This window comes from Apaloderma vittatum, unplaced genomic scaffold (assembly GCF_000703405.1).
Source record: "Apaloderma vittatum isolate BGI_N311 unplaced genomic scaffold, ASM70340v1 scaffold7287, whole genome shotgun sequence".
Classification (NCBI taxonomy): Eukaryota; Metazoa; Chordata; class Aves; order Trogoniformes; family Trogonidae; genus Apaloderma; species Apaloderma vittatum.
The window spans coordinates 170581-187289 of NW_009727873.1; the positions used below are offsets into that span (position 1 = coordinate 170581).

The following is a 16709-nucleotide window of genomic DNA, read 5'->3' on the forward strand; positions in this document are numbered from 1 at the left end:
GAAACCAGGCTGCTAGTCTAATGAAAATCAACTGCTGGATTGTTTAGGCTACTTTGCCTAAACTCCTTCAAACCCCCCTGAGCTGCGTAGTAGCTTTATTGCTTTGAAAGTTTCTGCTCAGCTAGCTTGCCAAGGTCATGCCCTTAGCTGCAAGCTACAGGATTGCACTTAGAGATTTTTTTGCTTCATTTCAGCATTTATAATCAGGAACTTTTCCTGACCATGAGTTCCTAAGCTTTGGCTATGGGTTGAACAAAACAGCAGCTTAAGAAGTGTGTTTTTTTATTTTTTTAACAGTTTTTTCTCATCTAGTAACTACTGAGCTTCAAATACCCGTGACACTTTCTGAAGGCATTCTTGACATCTTGCAAATGCAAAATCCCCCTTCTCTATAGCCGAAAAATGAGATATTTCATACTTCGGAGTATCTTTAAAGTAAGACTACATCACTAAACTGGGCTGAACTCATAAAGCAGCGTTCCCTCATTTACTTTTTTTCTAGCTACCATTTCGCCTTCAGACGAGTGTTGGTTTACTCCTGTTGCGAATAGAAGATACCCCACTGAAAACCATCACCCCTCTTACACATCTGGAGAACAGACATTCAGAAGATGAACTTTCTGATTAAAAAAAAAAAAAAAAAAGATAATTATTCTGAAATGTCAGTGGTCCTTTGAATCAACAAACTTGTATGGTCAGAGGCCCTGCTGCAGATGTTAATTATTAAAACTTGCTTACAGGAGAATTGAAAAGCAAAACTTCGACTACTTCAGAAAAATGGTGACAAACATGAGGAATGTTTTCTTACATAAAACAGAAATAAGCAAGTTATTGTGATTTGGGACTTTTCTAAGCTTTTTTCCACTGGAAAACAGTGGAAAAAATTATTGATGATAATTACTTCAGCAAGTAGTACCTGCAAAATGGCCGGAAGATCCTTTCCTGGATGCATAGGTGGTATCTTGTTCAAAACAGAGAAGGGAGGAATAACAGGCAAAGAGCTGCCTGTTATTTAAAATATTTGCAATAGGCCAAAACCTCTAAGTGGCTGCTATCGACAGACAATCATTTACAGCTCAGTGAATGAGCAAACAAATCTGACGCTGAAGCTTGGTTAAGGTCCACAGAGGGACAGTTCTCTCCAGGATTTACCAGTGAGATTAGGCCTACCACTAGATTCTGAGCGGGAATGGATTTCTGAAATCTGAAGGTGTTTTATTATACTGTGAAACTTCATGAGTTCTTGAGATTATGTAAGAGGCCTGATCTCATTCTCTAGCTGCAATAAATATTCCAAGATCTCTCAGATCTAAGGGTGGGCTCTAGAAGATAGGGCTAAAAGGTACACTCAGTTTTCTTCCTCAGGTTTCTTCCTCAGGTGGTATCATTACAAGCTGTTCAAAGGCTTGGCATATGACAAAGATATCCCACCTCTTCTTTGAATTGCCAAACTCCATACTCAAATTGGTTGCTTAACTCAGATCCTTCCTATACCTGATTTAAGATTCTTACAAAAGCTAAAGTTTCACCTGTGTAAACAGTCATCGTACAAGTTTAATAGAACTATTTTAAACAGTACATGCTTGTTAATTTTTTTCTAATATAGTTCATTTATAGTTAAAGAATTACGACTTTGAAATAGGACTTATTAGAAAATACCTTAAAAATATTTTTTTTTAATTTATAACAGAATAATGACTCAGCTATCTTTCATATTAAATTCTTGACAAACCAGCAGAAAGTCATCAACCAAAATACCAGTATCTATCTGTGGAAAAAACTGAGCTACGGAATAAAAAGCAATATACATACTCATAAAATTTGATAGTATAATTTTAATAAAACTTTATTCAAAATAAATTTAGTGACTAGTTTCTAGGACTTGCTCAGTCTCCACACAATCATATCTGAACTGAGCTGAGCTTCTGCTAATTTCAAAGCAATTTCCTGGTAAAGGGCACCCTTCATCGTTTGATTCAAGCTTCGCACACTCTCTTCCCGTTCATTCTGAAGCTTCTTTCTGAATTGCTGAACTCCTCCCTCACTGTCCAATAAAGAAGCCGAAGGAGCATCACTGATTTTCTGGCCAGGCTCATTCCCCCAAGTGAGATTGGTTTCAGCTTTACTGTCTTTCGAGAAGAATGAACTCCTCAAGGTGAGCATTTCTTTTTCCAAAGCCAGTGCTAACTGTTCGGTAAGTGCACCTCTGCTTCCAGATCTCAGGAGTTTTACATCACAGCTTGGTGGGAGAACTCTGGAAAGGCTATGAAGGCACTGGAACAAGACAGTCAGGCTTCTGTAAAATAAGATTATTAAAGTTACCATGTATCTTTAAAATTCTATAGTGGAAAAAAACCACAAAAAACAAAGCTACTTAAAATCAAACAGAGAAAAGCTTATGTAGATCACCGTTTTAACTATTATGTGTACTGTACATATGAGACTAAGCAATGGTTTTCTAGCGGCATGTGCACTAGCCGCTGACACTAAGTAACTTCAGCAATGTAAATATTATATATTAAAATACGTATGTCCATGAGTAGGCTTACATGGGCTCATTTTGGTTTTTTAAGAAGCAGTTCATTGTACACGAAGGCCACACATAATAGCACGAAGGAAACATGTTGTCTGGTCTACATTTAGGGGAAGAAAAACATCACTTATATTCATAGGTGGTCACTATCAAAAAGTACGTAAAGCACAGCCACATGCTGTACAGCTGTGGAGGTCCACAGCTTGTCTTTCCAAAATGGAGAAAGTTGCCCTTAAAAATCAGACGTGCAAAAATATTAAGAAATCAAGAAAAAATAGTGGCAGTAATCATCAAGAAATCTCCTCTCATGAATACTGGTGTATCATATACACACAGGGACACAGTCATCATTCTAGGAGGAATGTACAATTTGTCCGAAGTCTTATTTTCAGTGTTTGCCCAGATAATTTCATCAAAAGACATCCTCCAAGGGTGTGAAAAAAAGAAAGAATTATCTCAGAAAAAAAACACAACACCAACCACCCCCAAAAACCAACACCAAAATCAAAGGAACAACCCCTCCTAACCCCACAAGTATCCTTAAGTAGCTAGTTTTCTCCCACAGAGCAGAAAGGCCCTTTTCCTTAAAGTACTTCTATTTCAATTGATTTATCTTAACATTCACCTACTTAAAGCAGATATAGTTTATTCTGGTTGTGAAAGGCTGTGAAAAAGAACAGTCTGTAGATCCTACCTAGCACAGAAATATCCTAACTGGAGAAAAAAAAAGTCAATGCAATGATGGTAAAAAATAGCGATTGCGTGTTATACTATAAACAAGCAATTCACTAACTATTAATGCAAAATTGGATCAAAAGCAAATAGTATCAAGTAATCCAGCTTTTCAAAAAGAACCAAAGGTCTTGAAGCTTAAAGCTTTACTGATTTCTTAAACATTTCAACATTTCCTCTTGCATAAAAAGATATCAACTCCTAATTTGAGTAGTGATTGAACCTCACTATAAATTAGAGACTCCTCAGAACTGTATCTTTTTTTTCTTTTATTTTTCAGCTTGAACCCTTCAGGGACAGGGAATATCTGTCAATACCTGAGAAGTACTTTTTATATTATGAGCTTTATCAAGCTAAACCTTAAATTACAGCAGTATTGCTTCCTTCTTTAGCCTGGTTTAGGAAATTTCATAAACATTTGTCCAAGAATCTACACAAGAAAAGGAAATCACTGAGATGCTTCAGATTATTTCCTTTCTAAAATCATGGCAGATAGTCAATAAGGTTAGTAAATTTTGTACATGTTTGTGATACATTTATTTCCTAAATTTATGTTGCAGTACTCAACTATGAAATGACATAAGAATACATTTCAATTTATGATAACTTGGGATATATTGTTTTTTGTTTGGGGTTTCTGCTTTTGTTTTTGTTTTTAAATCTCATTAAGCAATTCTTTTCTTAAATCAACACGTGTTGAAGAAACATTAGACTAAGAATAATGAAAGAAAAAATAATATAAAGTTATGATGCAGTGAAATGAACTAAACAAATACTATCAAGCAGGTGTTAACGGAGACTGGCATTATTTGTAATCCAATGTTCTAGCCTAGACAAAATTAAACAATGCAGTTAAGGTTCTGACATAGTTCTAATCTGAAAATAAGTCTGTTATTGCTGATGGTTATCATGCCATCATACAGGAAGCCTCTTAGTCATGATTTTCACTATAGTTTATGGTAACAGTAAGAAATAGTGTAAAGATTAAAAAAGGATGTATGCAAGATGAGTATACTCTACACTTCTCAAGCAATTTTACCTGCAATATAATGTTAGAACTCCTTCAAGTGGATTTTTCAGGGTCCAGTTAAAAACTGTACCATACATATTTCCCTCTTTATGACAGAATATATTGTCATGGCATTCCTTAAAGGGTGTGCACTCCATTTCTCCAAGTAACCATGAATTTACTGGAGTTAATGTCCAGTCAGAAGACACAATCTGAAAGGAGAATCTGACAGATACTGCAAGGACAGCAAGTATATCTTCCACGGAACCTGCAAGAAAATATAGTAAAAAGATATTTGACCTCAATATTTTGATCATGCTGCATGTATTAAATGTGCTTAGGCTTTTGGTTCGCATGCCCAGTTTTAAATGAATAGTTTGCATCTGCATTCATGCATTCTTTGGGAATTTTCTTCTCACTTAAACTATTAAACCTACTTCAAAACAACAAATTAGTTAACTAATTAACAGAGCCGCAACCTATATAACGAAATCTCGGAAGACAAACATCACCTTGCTATCAATAGCCTCCTGTGATAGTAAGATAACGTGTTGGCTTTAGTCATGATATAGCATTAAAGGAAGAAAGAAATTAAATTCATTGCAAATGATCAAAAGGATATTTTGCTACATGAGCAGAAGCCCAGTCCAAAATCAATTCGTTCAGGAATATTAAAAGAGAAGAAAATGAATGACCTTAATAGATGTGTAGATGAGGAAAAGCTTCAACTACTGTCATATTATTTAAGAGGTAACATTATGTCCAAAAAAAATCCATGTATCTAATCAACTGTATCTTATTTATAGAAAAAAATGCAAGCTTCAGCATTTTGTACTCAGATTTACCTTCAAAATAAAGCTTTCCAGATACACTTCAGCACAAATGCTAGCATAAAACCTTACAGCACCTCACTTAACATTTCTTCTATTTTGAAAAATGCTTTTGCTTTTAATTCCAAACAGGTCTATGCAGTTTGTGTTCAGACAGATGTGAATATACCTTGAAAACTTAGTGTCACTAGAGCAAGCAGAAGAACCAAACACGTATTTATCAATTCAAATTATATGAATCCATTTACCTGTGCAGTAACTATTATCCTTTAGCATCTTTACTGAATATTTTCCTTTTGAAATATCTTCCAGACTTAACAAAATTTTCCCACAGAGTACAGTAATCTTTTTGCTCTCCTGTAAACTTTCAGTCCGATGTTTTTGTTTCTTTGCGTGTAGAAGAACTACGCAACATACATGATGAAATGCCAGTAATGGTGAGAGACTGGTAACAGCAACAACTGTCTTTGCTCCGTCCAGCTGAACATTTGAACATCTCTTAGGAAATTCTTTTCTCAGATTGCTCTTGCTATGCAAGTCTAATTTAATCTTTTTTGGAGGAGGCTCAATTTGACACGAGGAGACAGACAGTTCTGAGAAGGCTTTGTTCAGCTTAATGATTTTATTTCGACACTCAATAATCGGAGAAATCAAAGGGCAGTCTTGATCCATCACTAAAGATAAACTGACGTCACTCAGGGACCTGTGAAAATCCATATAAGATGAGTGCAATACCATTTTGTATTTTGCCTTCTGACACATAACCAGAACTTTGCAGATATATACCGACGTTTAAGATTAACACAGACACCAGTATCATTCTAGGTTAAGTCACAGACTGTGCAAAGAGTCTAAGCCCATCAAATGACTATTTCATCTAAGCTTATTATAAAGATTTTCAATCATGGACTGAATTTTCTATGAGCTTCTGTGAGTAAGATCCCTCATTTCAACTAAAAAATTTGGATGCCTAGTTCACCTAGAAAATGTTAAAAATTCCACATTAGCCACGCAGATATTCTACGACATTTGAAATTTATTTTTAAAGGCTTAGCATTAAATAAAAAAATATATATCAGTTGTGCTCTTCTTAAGTACTAAAAGCTCTTCTGATGTTTTATATTGTTTTATAGATATTGAAACAAAATTGAATATAATGAGTAAAATATAAGGTTTAAAATACCATTACCTTAAACATTGCAGTAATTTCCTGAAATGGATTAAGTACTTTATTTACTCAACAGGGGTTTTTTTTCAATGAAAACCTAATATTACTGCTTCAGAACCTCTCTTAATGAATATATTATTTAGTCAATCCATTCAGTCTCAAGATGTCACTGAGATCTGAAAATCTTATGAATGTCTAATTTTCTTTACAAAGAAGTATTGTCACCTCACAATTCAATCTAAAGCACCACTGCAATCTTGCATTAGTGGGAAGCACAAAAATAATCAGTAAAGACTTAGAGTGTTGAGGGTGGAGAGAAAGGAAATCTTTTTCCCCAAAACCATGGGTTGTTGTATATAATACTGAACTGGAGCCTAGAAGAGCTAGGTTCTGCCACTAGGCTACCAGTTACCCTTTGACAAATTACTTCATCTTCACAGATATTTTGTCAACTGTAAAAACAGGGGAGAGGGCAATATTGCCACTCCTTTTTTAAAGAATGGTTCCAAATCACAGAATTACAGAATCACAGAATGTCAGGGGTTGGAAAGGACCTCAAAAGATCATCTAGTCCAGCCCGTGTGCCAGAGCAGGATCACCTACAGTAGGTCACACAGGAACGTGTCCAGGTGGGTTTTGAATGTCTCCAGAGAAGGAGACTCCACAACCTCCCTGGGCAGCCTGTGCCAGGGCCCTGTCACCCTCACCCTGAAAAAGTTTTTCCTAATATTTTTGTGGAACCTCCTATGTTCCAGCTTGTACCCATTGCCCCTTGTCCTGTCATTGGATGTCGCTGAAAAGAGCCTGGCTCTGTCCTCCTGACACTCCTCCTTGACATATTATAAACATTAATGAGGTCACCCCCAGCCTCCTCTGAGGATTTAGGTATTTCATTTTCAAAAACAAAGTCAAAATCATCAAAGCTAAAAGAATAAACACTGGGAAGGTGAAATCAATCTCTTGCCTCAGTGGCTCTTAACAGAGGCTGTCAAGAAGATGAGGTCAACTTTCCTGTCAAGTTACAGCAATCTGGCAGCTGAGAAATCGTACACCCGCAACCCAGGCAGAATGGCCAAAGGGCTTAACAGGTCAGCTCCCTCACGACCGTCGGAATGATTTTCAGTGGCATCACTAGCCTTTAAGCTTACCCTAACGCAGTCTCAGCTACACTGCTTGTGGGAATATAGGTCAAAGGGTAGGCTCTGACTCCACCAAAGTTTACATTACACAACATTCATCATCAACTGACATTTTGTGTGATCCTGCTTTTTTAAACTCTGCTCCCTCCTTGTAGAGGGAGAAATGATGTAAATAATACTTAAAACTAGAACAGAGCAATTAAAATGAACAGATTAAAGAAATAATTTTAAAGGCCATAATAAGAACAAAAAATAATTTTGAAGGTTTAAATATCATCTGGCCGATTGTTCCATATAATTTATACAATACATAAGCTTAGCAAATATTTTGATTGGATAATTGACTGTAGCATAGCTCAATGCAAAAGCTGAGTATTTAGTAAGTTGATCAGAGAATTTAAAATGTTTTCCTCTGTGCTTCTTTAAGCAAATCACTTTTTAGGAATGGCAAGATGTGAACAGTAAGGCATCAGGAGCTGTATAGCTAAGACAGATCTTTATCTACACCAACTCCTGATGTCAGCATAGCTATGTCAACATGGAGTATAAACAACCATAATTTTCATCGGAGAAAACTCTACTCTAAATTTTTTTTGCACAGTGTTAGAGGGAGACAAGCAGCAGCAATAATACTGACAAGACATACATTTGAAACACTTTATATACAGGTGTTCAAAATAAAGTTCAAAGCTCAAACCCCCACTCTTGCTACTGTAGAGCTTAACCTGCAAATTCAGTTTCTAAAAAACTACTCAACAAAATTAGATAAATTTATATACTTACAAGTAAAATGATTCAGTTAATTTTACTCCAACTACCAAGCTGTCACCCACAACACGCTGCCACAATTTCTCCGTGAAGCATTCTGGAACTTTAGACGCCAAGGATGTCTCTTTACTAAGAGAATGAGGAGGATTTTCTACATCATCCCAGAGAGAGACAAGACCTTCCTTACAGAAAAATTGGGTTTTTTAGATAAATCAAGTGGAGATATTAGTTCTTTTTATACTGCATTACTTTGTGTTTTATCACAAATGATTGCTGGAAGTGCTTTTAAGATATATAAAATGAAATCTATATAAACCAGTTTATTCTCTAAAAGATAGAATGGTATTTTCTTAAAACACATGATATCTTGAAAAGCACAAGTCATTCTCTCCTTGTAAAATCACATAAATAAATCTTGAACTGTCATGCAATTAATTGCCCAAAGAAGACTTAAGGTAGTAGCATTTATTTTATATTACTCTATTAATTGCTTGAAATTTTGTTGTCTCAACCTGGCTGGCTTGAAAAGGACAACATTAACAACATTAACAAGTAAATTAGGAGGCTTGTTTTAAGCAATGTATTAAGATAACATTTTGCAAACTTCCATCGCCTTCTCAGCCCACAGTTCACTCAGCCTCCATTATAAAATCAATTTTACTTGCACAGATCTATGACAGGTCATTTTTTGTAACAATAGATCACAGAGAGATATTCAATATCTAGGCAACTGTGACAATTAAGACGGTACGCTCCCCCTACTGTCTGTCACTAATCCTTTGTGGGAGGTTACTCCTCCATACAACTCAGGTGTCAGGAGGTATCGTGTAAATCAATTTCAAGTAAAGACAACTAAATTTATTCTTAACCACATGCATTGACATATGAAGGTAATGAACCAGAATTAAAAAGCAGATTAATGAGATTAGAGATAGAGACAATCCCTACCAGTGAAAGACACAAGTGGTTGAGGGAAGCACCCTCTACAAATGGCTCAGCAGAGCTCAGGAGTCATCTGTACTCTCTCGCTCCTACATTTTACCTCTTTCGCAGTTGGTAGAATATGGGTCCTTTCTTCAACAAGATCTATTAATGCTCTGCAAGATCCAAGAATAACTTTCTTTTTCAGTCTTAAGTGCCTCTGTAGTTCCTGAACAGAGGTGCAACCAGCCTGTAAAAGGTGGGAAAAAATCATTAGACTTATGCTTGGGTATACTGCAGATAACAAGTGATATTGAAGCTTTTTCAGCTTTCCATGTTTATACAAGCGTCACAGGCAAAGATTCTGGCATTCCTCAAGTAACGCTTCTCTATAACGTGAAAATCAGGCTAGTTTGCTGTGAAAATATCAATCTAAGCACCAGCCTCTCAATTCCAAATCTACAGTTTATCTTAAACTTCTGAAGTAAACTTTCTTGAATTATGTATGTATTTGTCTCTTTCACTATTGTTCCTTCTTCACTCTTCCATTGGAAAGCATCAGTTTCAACTTCTTCAAGACTTATATTGCTTATTGATCAAGTGAACGTATTGAAGAGTTGATAGTTTTACAAACAGACAGACATGACCCTCAAAAAATAAAAAAAAACACCCCAGCATGCCAGCATCAGCTGGCTCCACAAAAAAGCTGTACAAAAGTTATTCTCTGGAAAGCAAGTCCAATGCTGCCTCCCTTCCCACCTTTCCGCGCCACTCCCCTCCCACCACCAAAAAAAACCCCTAACAAATACAAAAACAATTCAGGATCAATCATAGGCAACTAACAAGGCTGAATAAAAAAAGCACTTCAAGCAAGCAAAGTGGTGCCTTCTGCTCACACTGCAAAGGCAAAAGGGATTTAGAGTAAGTAGCACTCACCATAAGTTCTGTAAAAAAAGTTACTTGCCACCTATCAAACTATGCATTGTAAGTACCAGTTTGCAAGCAATAATCTGGTGTCAGACTTAGGTCAGGGGAAGAAAAGGAAGAGTTAAGAACAAAGATGTTCCTATAATATCTTCTTAATGGAGGTCATCAGAACACCAAACGATTATTTACTCCTATTGGAGAGCAACTCCTGAACGAACAACTGAGAAACAGAAAGCAAACAGGGAAGCGCAGACTGAGCAGCAGTGAAAAAGGCCAGAGTTTGCTGATGTACGCCTGCTGACCAACCTGACTTTTGCAAACCCTTTCTCCTCAGAAAGCAACACAAGAAAGACACCTGAAATTCACCACCTGACAAACCCAAGACTGGGTAGCACTGACCATTAGCTCCCTCTGGAAGGAGCGAGATGCACATCCTTTCTGCCATACGCCAAGACACACTGGGCAACAAGCACCAGCAAAAGCCATGCTAAGAAAAATCAAACTAGATCACCTTAAAATAGAATATAAACACCAACATAAAACCAAGGCAGTCCAGAGCCAGACACAATAGAGCTGTGAGAAAATCCAGCATGAACAGCAGAACAGATGAATCACTGTCAAAAGCACAGCAAATTAAGGCAGAAGCTTAAGTAGAGCAGCCAAGTGCTTTGACACATTACAATTAAAGTTGCAATGTCCACAAATAAATAATTAAATAAATAATTATTCATCTATACAGAGCTAAAACTACTAAGCCAAGAACTGTGGCACTTTTACAAAAGAAAGAAAATGAAAAGGAAGGTTTGTGACTGATGACTAAAAAATAGTGCAAAAAGCAACTGTAAAATAAAAAAGTAGAGAATAAAGCCAGAGAGAAAACTAAAAACTTGAACTAAACATATTAAAAAAAAAAAACCAGAAAAAAAGGACACTCCTTAAATAACTGTCTACCCACCATCAAATTAGCATTATCAGAATGAGAACAAAACATTGCAGCAATTCAATACATCAGCAGTAAAGATTAAAAAAACAAACTTGCCCCAAAACAGGCAAACTAAGTCGAAGCAAACAAGTTAGTCACAGGTGAAAGAATTTGACATTATAATCCTTACAAATCAAACACTGAGAGGGGGAACAGGCAAGTATACTAAAAAAGACACTTGTGACTCAGGGTATTTCTGCCAGAATAGACAACTAAAGCTATGAGAAACCCTGTAACCTCAGCTGTTGTAATTTGGCAGAATACTGCAATTGTATTAAGTCTTCTTCTGAAGATACTGAAACAAGTGCTAAAGAAAAAATTTGCACAGGATGAAAAGCTGAATGCAGGCCCAAAAAACTGTATACAAGATAAACATAGAATGGTTCAAAAATGCAGACTTTTTCAGTTTGACTTCCTGGAAAATGTAACTTATATGTATTACTGTGTATAACTTATATGCAGCCCACTTATATGCTGTGAATCATAATTCAGTCCTGCTAAAGTTCTCCCGTGGCCAGGAAACAGCTGCACCAATATGAAACAAGGGGTAAGCAAAGGAGTACGAAAGAAAGGATGCATCTACTATTTCATTGTAAAAGATAAGATTCCACAGAGACTGTCAAAATACGATTTGATTACAACTTCTAGACAACCTGAATTTTGATTATAAATATCAAGAGGCACCAATCAAATGCTAAGTAACCTCCCAAACTAAACAAGATCCATGCACTACTACATCAAAACAATTATCCTTGAAATTCAATTATAGAACAGGTGACAAAAACCAGCAAGAGTACTTCAGTGTTCAGAGAAACATACAGAAAAACAGAGATCTTAACAAGGAAGCAACAGTAAGGTTCAAAAGAAATATCTGCACCCACTTCCAAATTCATCAGCACGACAATTTTAAAGATTTACAGAATTAAAACACAGGAAAATTTTCAGCTTGCTTAAAATGCTTGTGCTAGCACGTGGCTTTGAAAATTAGAGATTAAAAAAGGTCTTTAACTAACTAACTAACTAAGATCTTATGGAGGATTCTGTGTCTGTAAGATGTTATCAGCAGACAATACACGCAATCGCCAACCAGTGGGTTGTTCCCAGCAGAACCAGCAGAATGTGCAAAATAGACTATTCTTTTGATCCTAATACAGCATCATCGAGCCATGCAGCTGAAAGACATTTGATGTATTAAAAGAACCAAGTCATAGCACATAGTTGCACAGAACATATCGCCACCAACGGCAGGTGGACAATCTTCACTAAAACAGTGGAAGTAGCATCAAAAGAGAGACTAAAATTAATTTCTGTTTTGTAGAGGAGAAAAGTAATGTAATGAGCAGGGAAAGAATACAGCAGCAAAGAAATCAGTTTTAAAATATATGACTACCCAAAAGAATCTAGAAATGGAAAAAAAAATATTTGGAAGGATGTTTGCATTTTTGCAAGTAAAAGCCAACAAGGCCTCTAATATCTAACCTGAAGAACTGTAAAAATGCAGGGTTGGAAGGGGCCTCAGGAGGTGCCCAAGATTTATCCAATTTGTGCTTTCTTCTGCCTTCCAGGAAGGAAAAAATCTATTTTCCTGTGTTCCACGAACAACAGCCTTTATCTTTCAGAAGATGTATAGTATCTCTTTAGACAACTCTTCTGTAATTAGAACCAGAAGAGTCTTTTCTTTTTAAGTCTTTTCCTAATGGGTTATTGCTAGTTAATTTGCATCATTTTTAAAGGCTGGAGATAAAACTGCCACAATATCCTACTTAAGTTTTCAGTAATTCTCACATGACAGTAATAATCACCTCCTATCTCAACACTCAAAGCACTCTTAACAAACTAACAATGGACTCACATGATTGACTCAATTTGAGATTCATGCTATCTCCTAAAGATTTTTTTTTTTAGTAATCTTCCTATTTTGTCCATTATTACCCATTTGGTATAGGCTAACACAGAATACTGAGAAAGAACATCTTGGAGATTATGCTGAGTATTTACTAACAGGATGAACAGTAGAAAGAAAGGCAGGGACACATTCCCATTGATTATTTGGACTCTGGCAAGTTTCTCCGAGCTTCTTTCATACATGCTGCTAATTATAAGTTACATCTTAGCTTCGCCTACTTTACTTTGCAAGACTACCCTAATAATATCCTAATAGATGTGCTAGTGCCAGGAGGAGAAACGTCAGCAGGTGAGGAAACAACATCAGTCACTAATCTGGACAAAAGTAAAAGCCAGCTTGACTGAAGTCCATAGAAAAAGATAATGCTTTTATTTATTTTCAGGATTAATTGTCACCCACCAGCACACACTGGGAAGCTTGCACCGTACTATCTCAAAATAAGTAGCGTGGAGCAAAAGAAGTAACCATGCTAATTTCATTAAACTGGTATTTAAACATCTGAGTAAAATGACTGCTATGAAGCTTTGATAGGATGGCTTCAACATTATCTCAAAAGGTTAATTAAAATTAAATTAGACCATTTCAATTATCCAAATGCATTTGTAACAACTGAGAGAACTAAAACACAGACTACCAACAATTCAAAAATGGATACTTAATAATGTTGTCTTCTCCCTGAACCAGTTGTCTATTAATGACAGTATTATTAACCTCACCCTTTAGACTATGTAATGATACAGAAAAGTAATTTGAGAAAATATGGAGGCCAAACAATTGTGTACAAACCTGTAATCTTCTTTCAAGGGCTTGGACAGTAAGCAAACCATTCTCTTGCAATCCTTCTGCAGCAGGAACATCATGTTTATAATTAACACCACTCTAAAACCAAAGCAAATCAAAACTGAATTAATAAAAAAGCGAAAGTAAGGTACAAACTATTACACAGTGTTAGCAAAATCTGGGGGAAAATGCAGAAAACCAGAAGTATCACAGCACGCTTTTTAAAAAAAAAAATCTTATCTTCTGAAAGCAATTGGAAGTTGATAGTACATAATGGAAAGACCCAATTATAAGCAGATAATTAACAAGCACTATGGCCTTAATTAAGAGTTCTTAGCCAAAAGGTAAGCATTGTAAAAAACCTGTTACATACGTGAAGCATCTTCAACCACATTATTTTTATTTCCCGAAAGAATATTGATGCTAACAAGGAAGTAGAACAATCCCTTCTGATAATAAGTTATGATTACAACAGGGAACATTGTATTCAAACTTCAGGGCGCTTCACAGCAGACACCCGATTTGACCTTGCAGCAATGCTTTAATGATTTCCTGAAGTTTTGTCAGTGTAGTAAATGCAGACTGCATAGCTGAAAAAAGGCCAGCTGAACTTACTGCATAGCTGACCGCTCCGAGATCCGTTAGTTTGAATGTACTTAACACATCTGTGTTGGAGTCATCCTTAAAAAGCACTAACAGTTGCTCACTTCCAGAGCCAATAAAATCATCCACCAGAACAGACTTCACTTTTTGCCATGTGGAAACCACCTAAAATAGAACAGGTATAAAAATACGTATTTTTGAATAAATCTCATATTTGAGATTTTGTTTCAGTGAAGCTAGCTTTCTACAAAGAGCCAGCCTATTCACGTGTCTGGAATACAGTATTTTAAGAAGTTTCAAGCTCTCACGCCATCACTTTCAGCCTCTATAACTCTGGGGGGAGTAAGCTATTTCCATAGTACAGGTGGCTGAGAAGATGACAGCTTTTCAGTGTACTCAAATGGATGATGAGATGAATGTTGTAGCATTTATTTAGAAGCAGTAATACTTGCAGATCAGCTCAAGACATCAGACCTTTGACATTCAGAAGTATCTTGGTCGCATTGCACTCTTAAACATGTTTGAGAAAGACAAATTTGTACAATAATGCCTACAACTAAATAAGACAAACTTTAATTTCCAGAGTTATGCAAGTCTTCTTGGCAGAGTATGACAAAACCCTAGAAGTTAACTTCGTCTTTCCTAACTTTCGGAAACAAAAGCAAGGCCTCTTCTTGTAGTTTCCATGAAACAATACTTTTTGTTACTAGGAAATAAGAATCAAATGGCTTTTAAATTCCAATGAGAAGGTTATGCTTCTCAATGATAGCAGTTTACTTTCAATTTAACACTAATTATGTATGCACACTCGCATTTTATAATTTCAAATTTTTACCTTATGAAAGTTTTCAATTAGCAACAGAAGCTTTGGTTCAAATTCATAAAATGCATTATTAAATAACAGAATCCAGGGGTTATTTTCAGATATATAAGAAAGAAAAACAATCTCATACTTCATTCAGGTTAACAGAATCAACAAAAATAATACAAAATAAATCTATAAAGCTTTCAGCTGCAGAAGTTCCAAAAGACAATCTATTAAAGACATATAATAAATACAGTAGTAAAAAGGAGCTTTTTAAAGCCAGAAATACCTGTAAACTGTCTCTCCTCTGTACAACACAGATATTCCCAGAAGCAAAAGACACAATAAATAGCAAATCATTGCTACTGGTTACAGCTGTTTCTACTGAACATGGTTTCTCATAGGGAAGCTCACAAACACCTTTAGGGAGACCATCTTGGAACCAAATAAGCTGATTCTTGCGAGTTATGGCGACAAGTGATATTTGGAGCTGTTTTTTCAACATTTTGTTCTTGCAGACATAGACAGAAGTTACCACTCTGCTGTAAGCATGAGGCATAAAGCATGTGCCAGTCAGCATTTTTTGTGTTTCAAGTACGTATCCAAAGAACTCGCTACCCCAGATGGCTCTGTCTGAAGTGGAAAGTTCATGCTCATCTTCACTGTCTGTCAGGCAAGCAGTTCTTGTCCCTAAGACAACGGTGCCTTCATTCTCAATTTCACCTGTCCACACAACAGAAGAAAGCTGTACAGGAGCACTTCGAACTGTGCAGGTGTCGGAAGAGATGTAGAACAGTTTGTTGGCATGCCTCCACAAGACTGAAGGGCCAGTAAACAACCTGATGTCCTCTTTCATCTCATAATCCAATTTAAAATGAAAGGATTGCTCAAACTGATTTGAGCTGTGAAGCAACAACAAAAGGTATTTGACAACATTGTTCCGCTTTTTCTTTTTCATCAAAATGCAGGGAAGAATAATTCCTGTTCTGGAATCTGTTGTGCAGCTACAACAAATAATTTCATTTTTTAAGTGACTGGTATGCATACTGAAAACTCCAGAAGATTTCTGAACAAACAGCTTAGTGTCTCTGTTGAACCCCATTCTTCTGACACATAAGTTCATTGTTTTATCAGCTGCTCCCTCCACACATTTTGGTTTTGACAGCTGAAATATAAGGACTTCACCATTGTAGGACAAAAATTGTTCTTGTTCTCCTAGAGGCATTTTTCTTTATCCTTACATATATTCCTCTACAAGAAAACTGTACACGTCTCCATTTTTGTCAGGATTATCGCTCCACAGAAATTTTAAGCTATTTGGATGCTTTCCACCTAAAAAAGTGAATAACAAAAAAAAATAAGCTGCTTTGGGACTAGCTGAACTGATTGTTAATAACTACACATTGCAAAGCAACGACATAGACTTATTTGAGAATACGAGGCTGATATGTGTTTAATCTCACAGATTAAAATGAAGTTAAGGAACTTGGTACCAGATTTAAGTAACAGAAGCATTTCAGAAATGTAGTCTATCATTTATTTACCAAAGCACAAATTCAGTGCTCAACAACAGCTACACAGCCTAACATAGATAGAAAGAAACCAA

The 16709-nt window shown here is 36.2% G+C and overlaps 1 protein-coding gene across 1 annotated transcript; it reads right to left on the minus strand.

Annotated features, from left to right (window-relative positions):
* Nucleotides 1-1875: 1875 nt before the first annotated feature.
* Nucleotides 1876-16328, minus strand: FANCB (Fanconi anemia, complementation group B). Its single transcript, XM_009873858.1, has 8 exons — nt 15393-16328; nt 14311-14463; nt 13702-13794; nt 9222-9350; nt 8195-8361; nt 5353-5807; nt 4305-4542; nt 1876-2296 (listed from the first exon to the last, which is right to left on the minus strand). Exons 1-8 carry the CDS (start codon nt 16326-16328, stop codon nt 1876-1878), a joined length of 2592 nt encoding a protein of 863 aa, XP_009872160.1.
* Nucleotides 16329-16709: the final 381 nt, after the last annotated feature.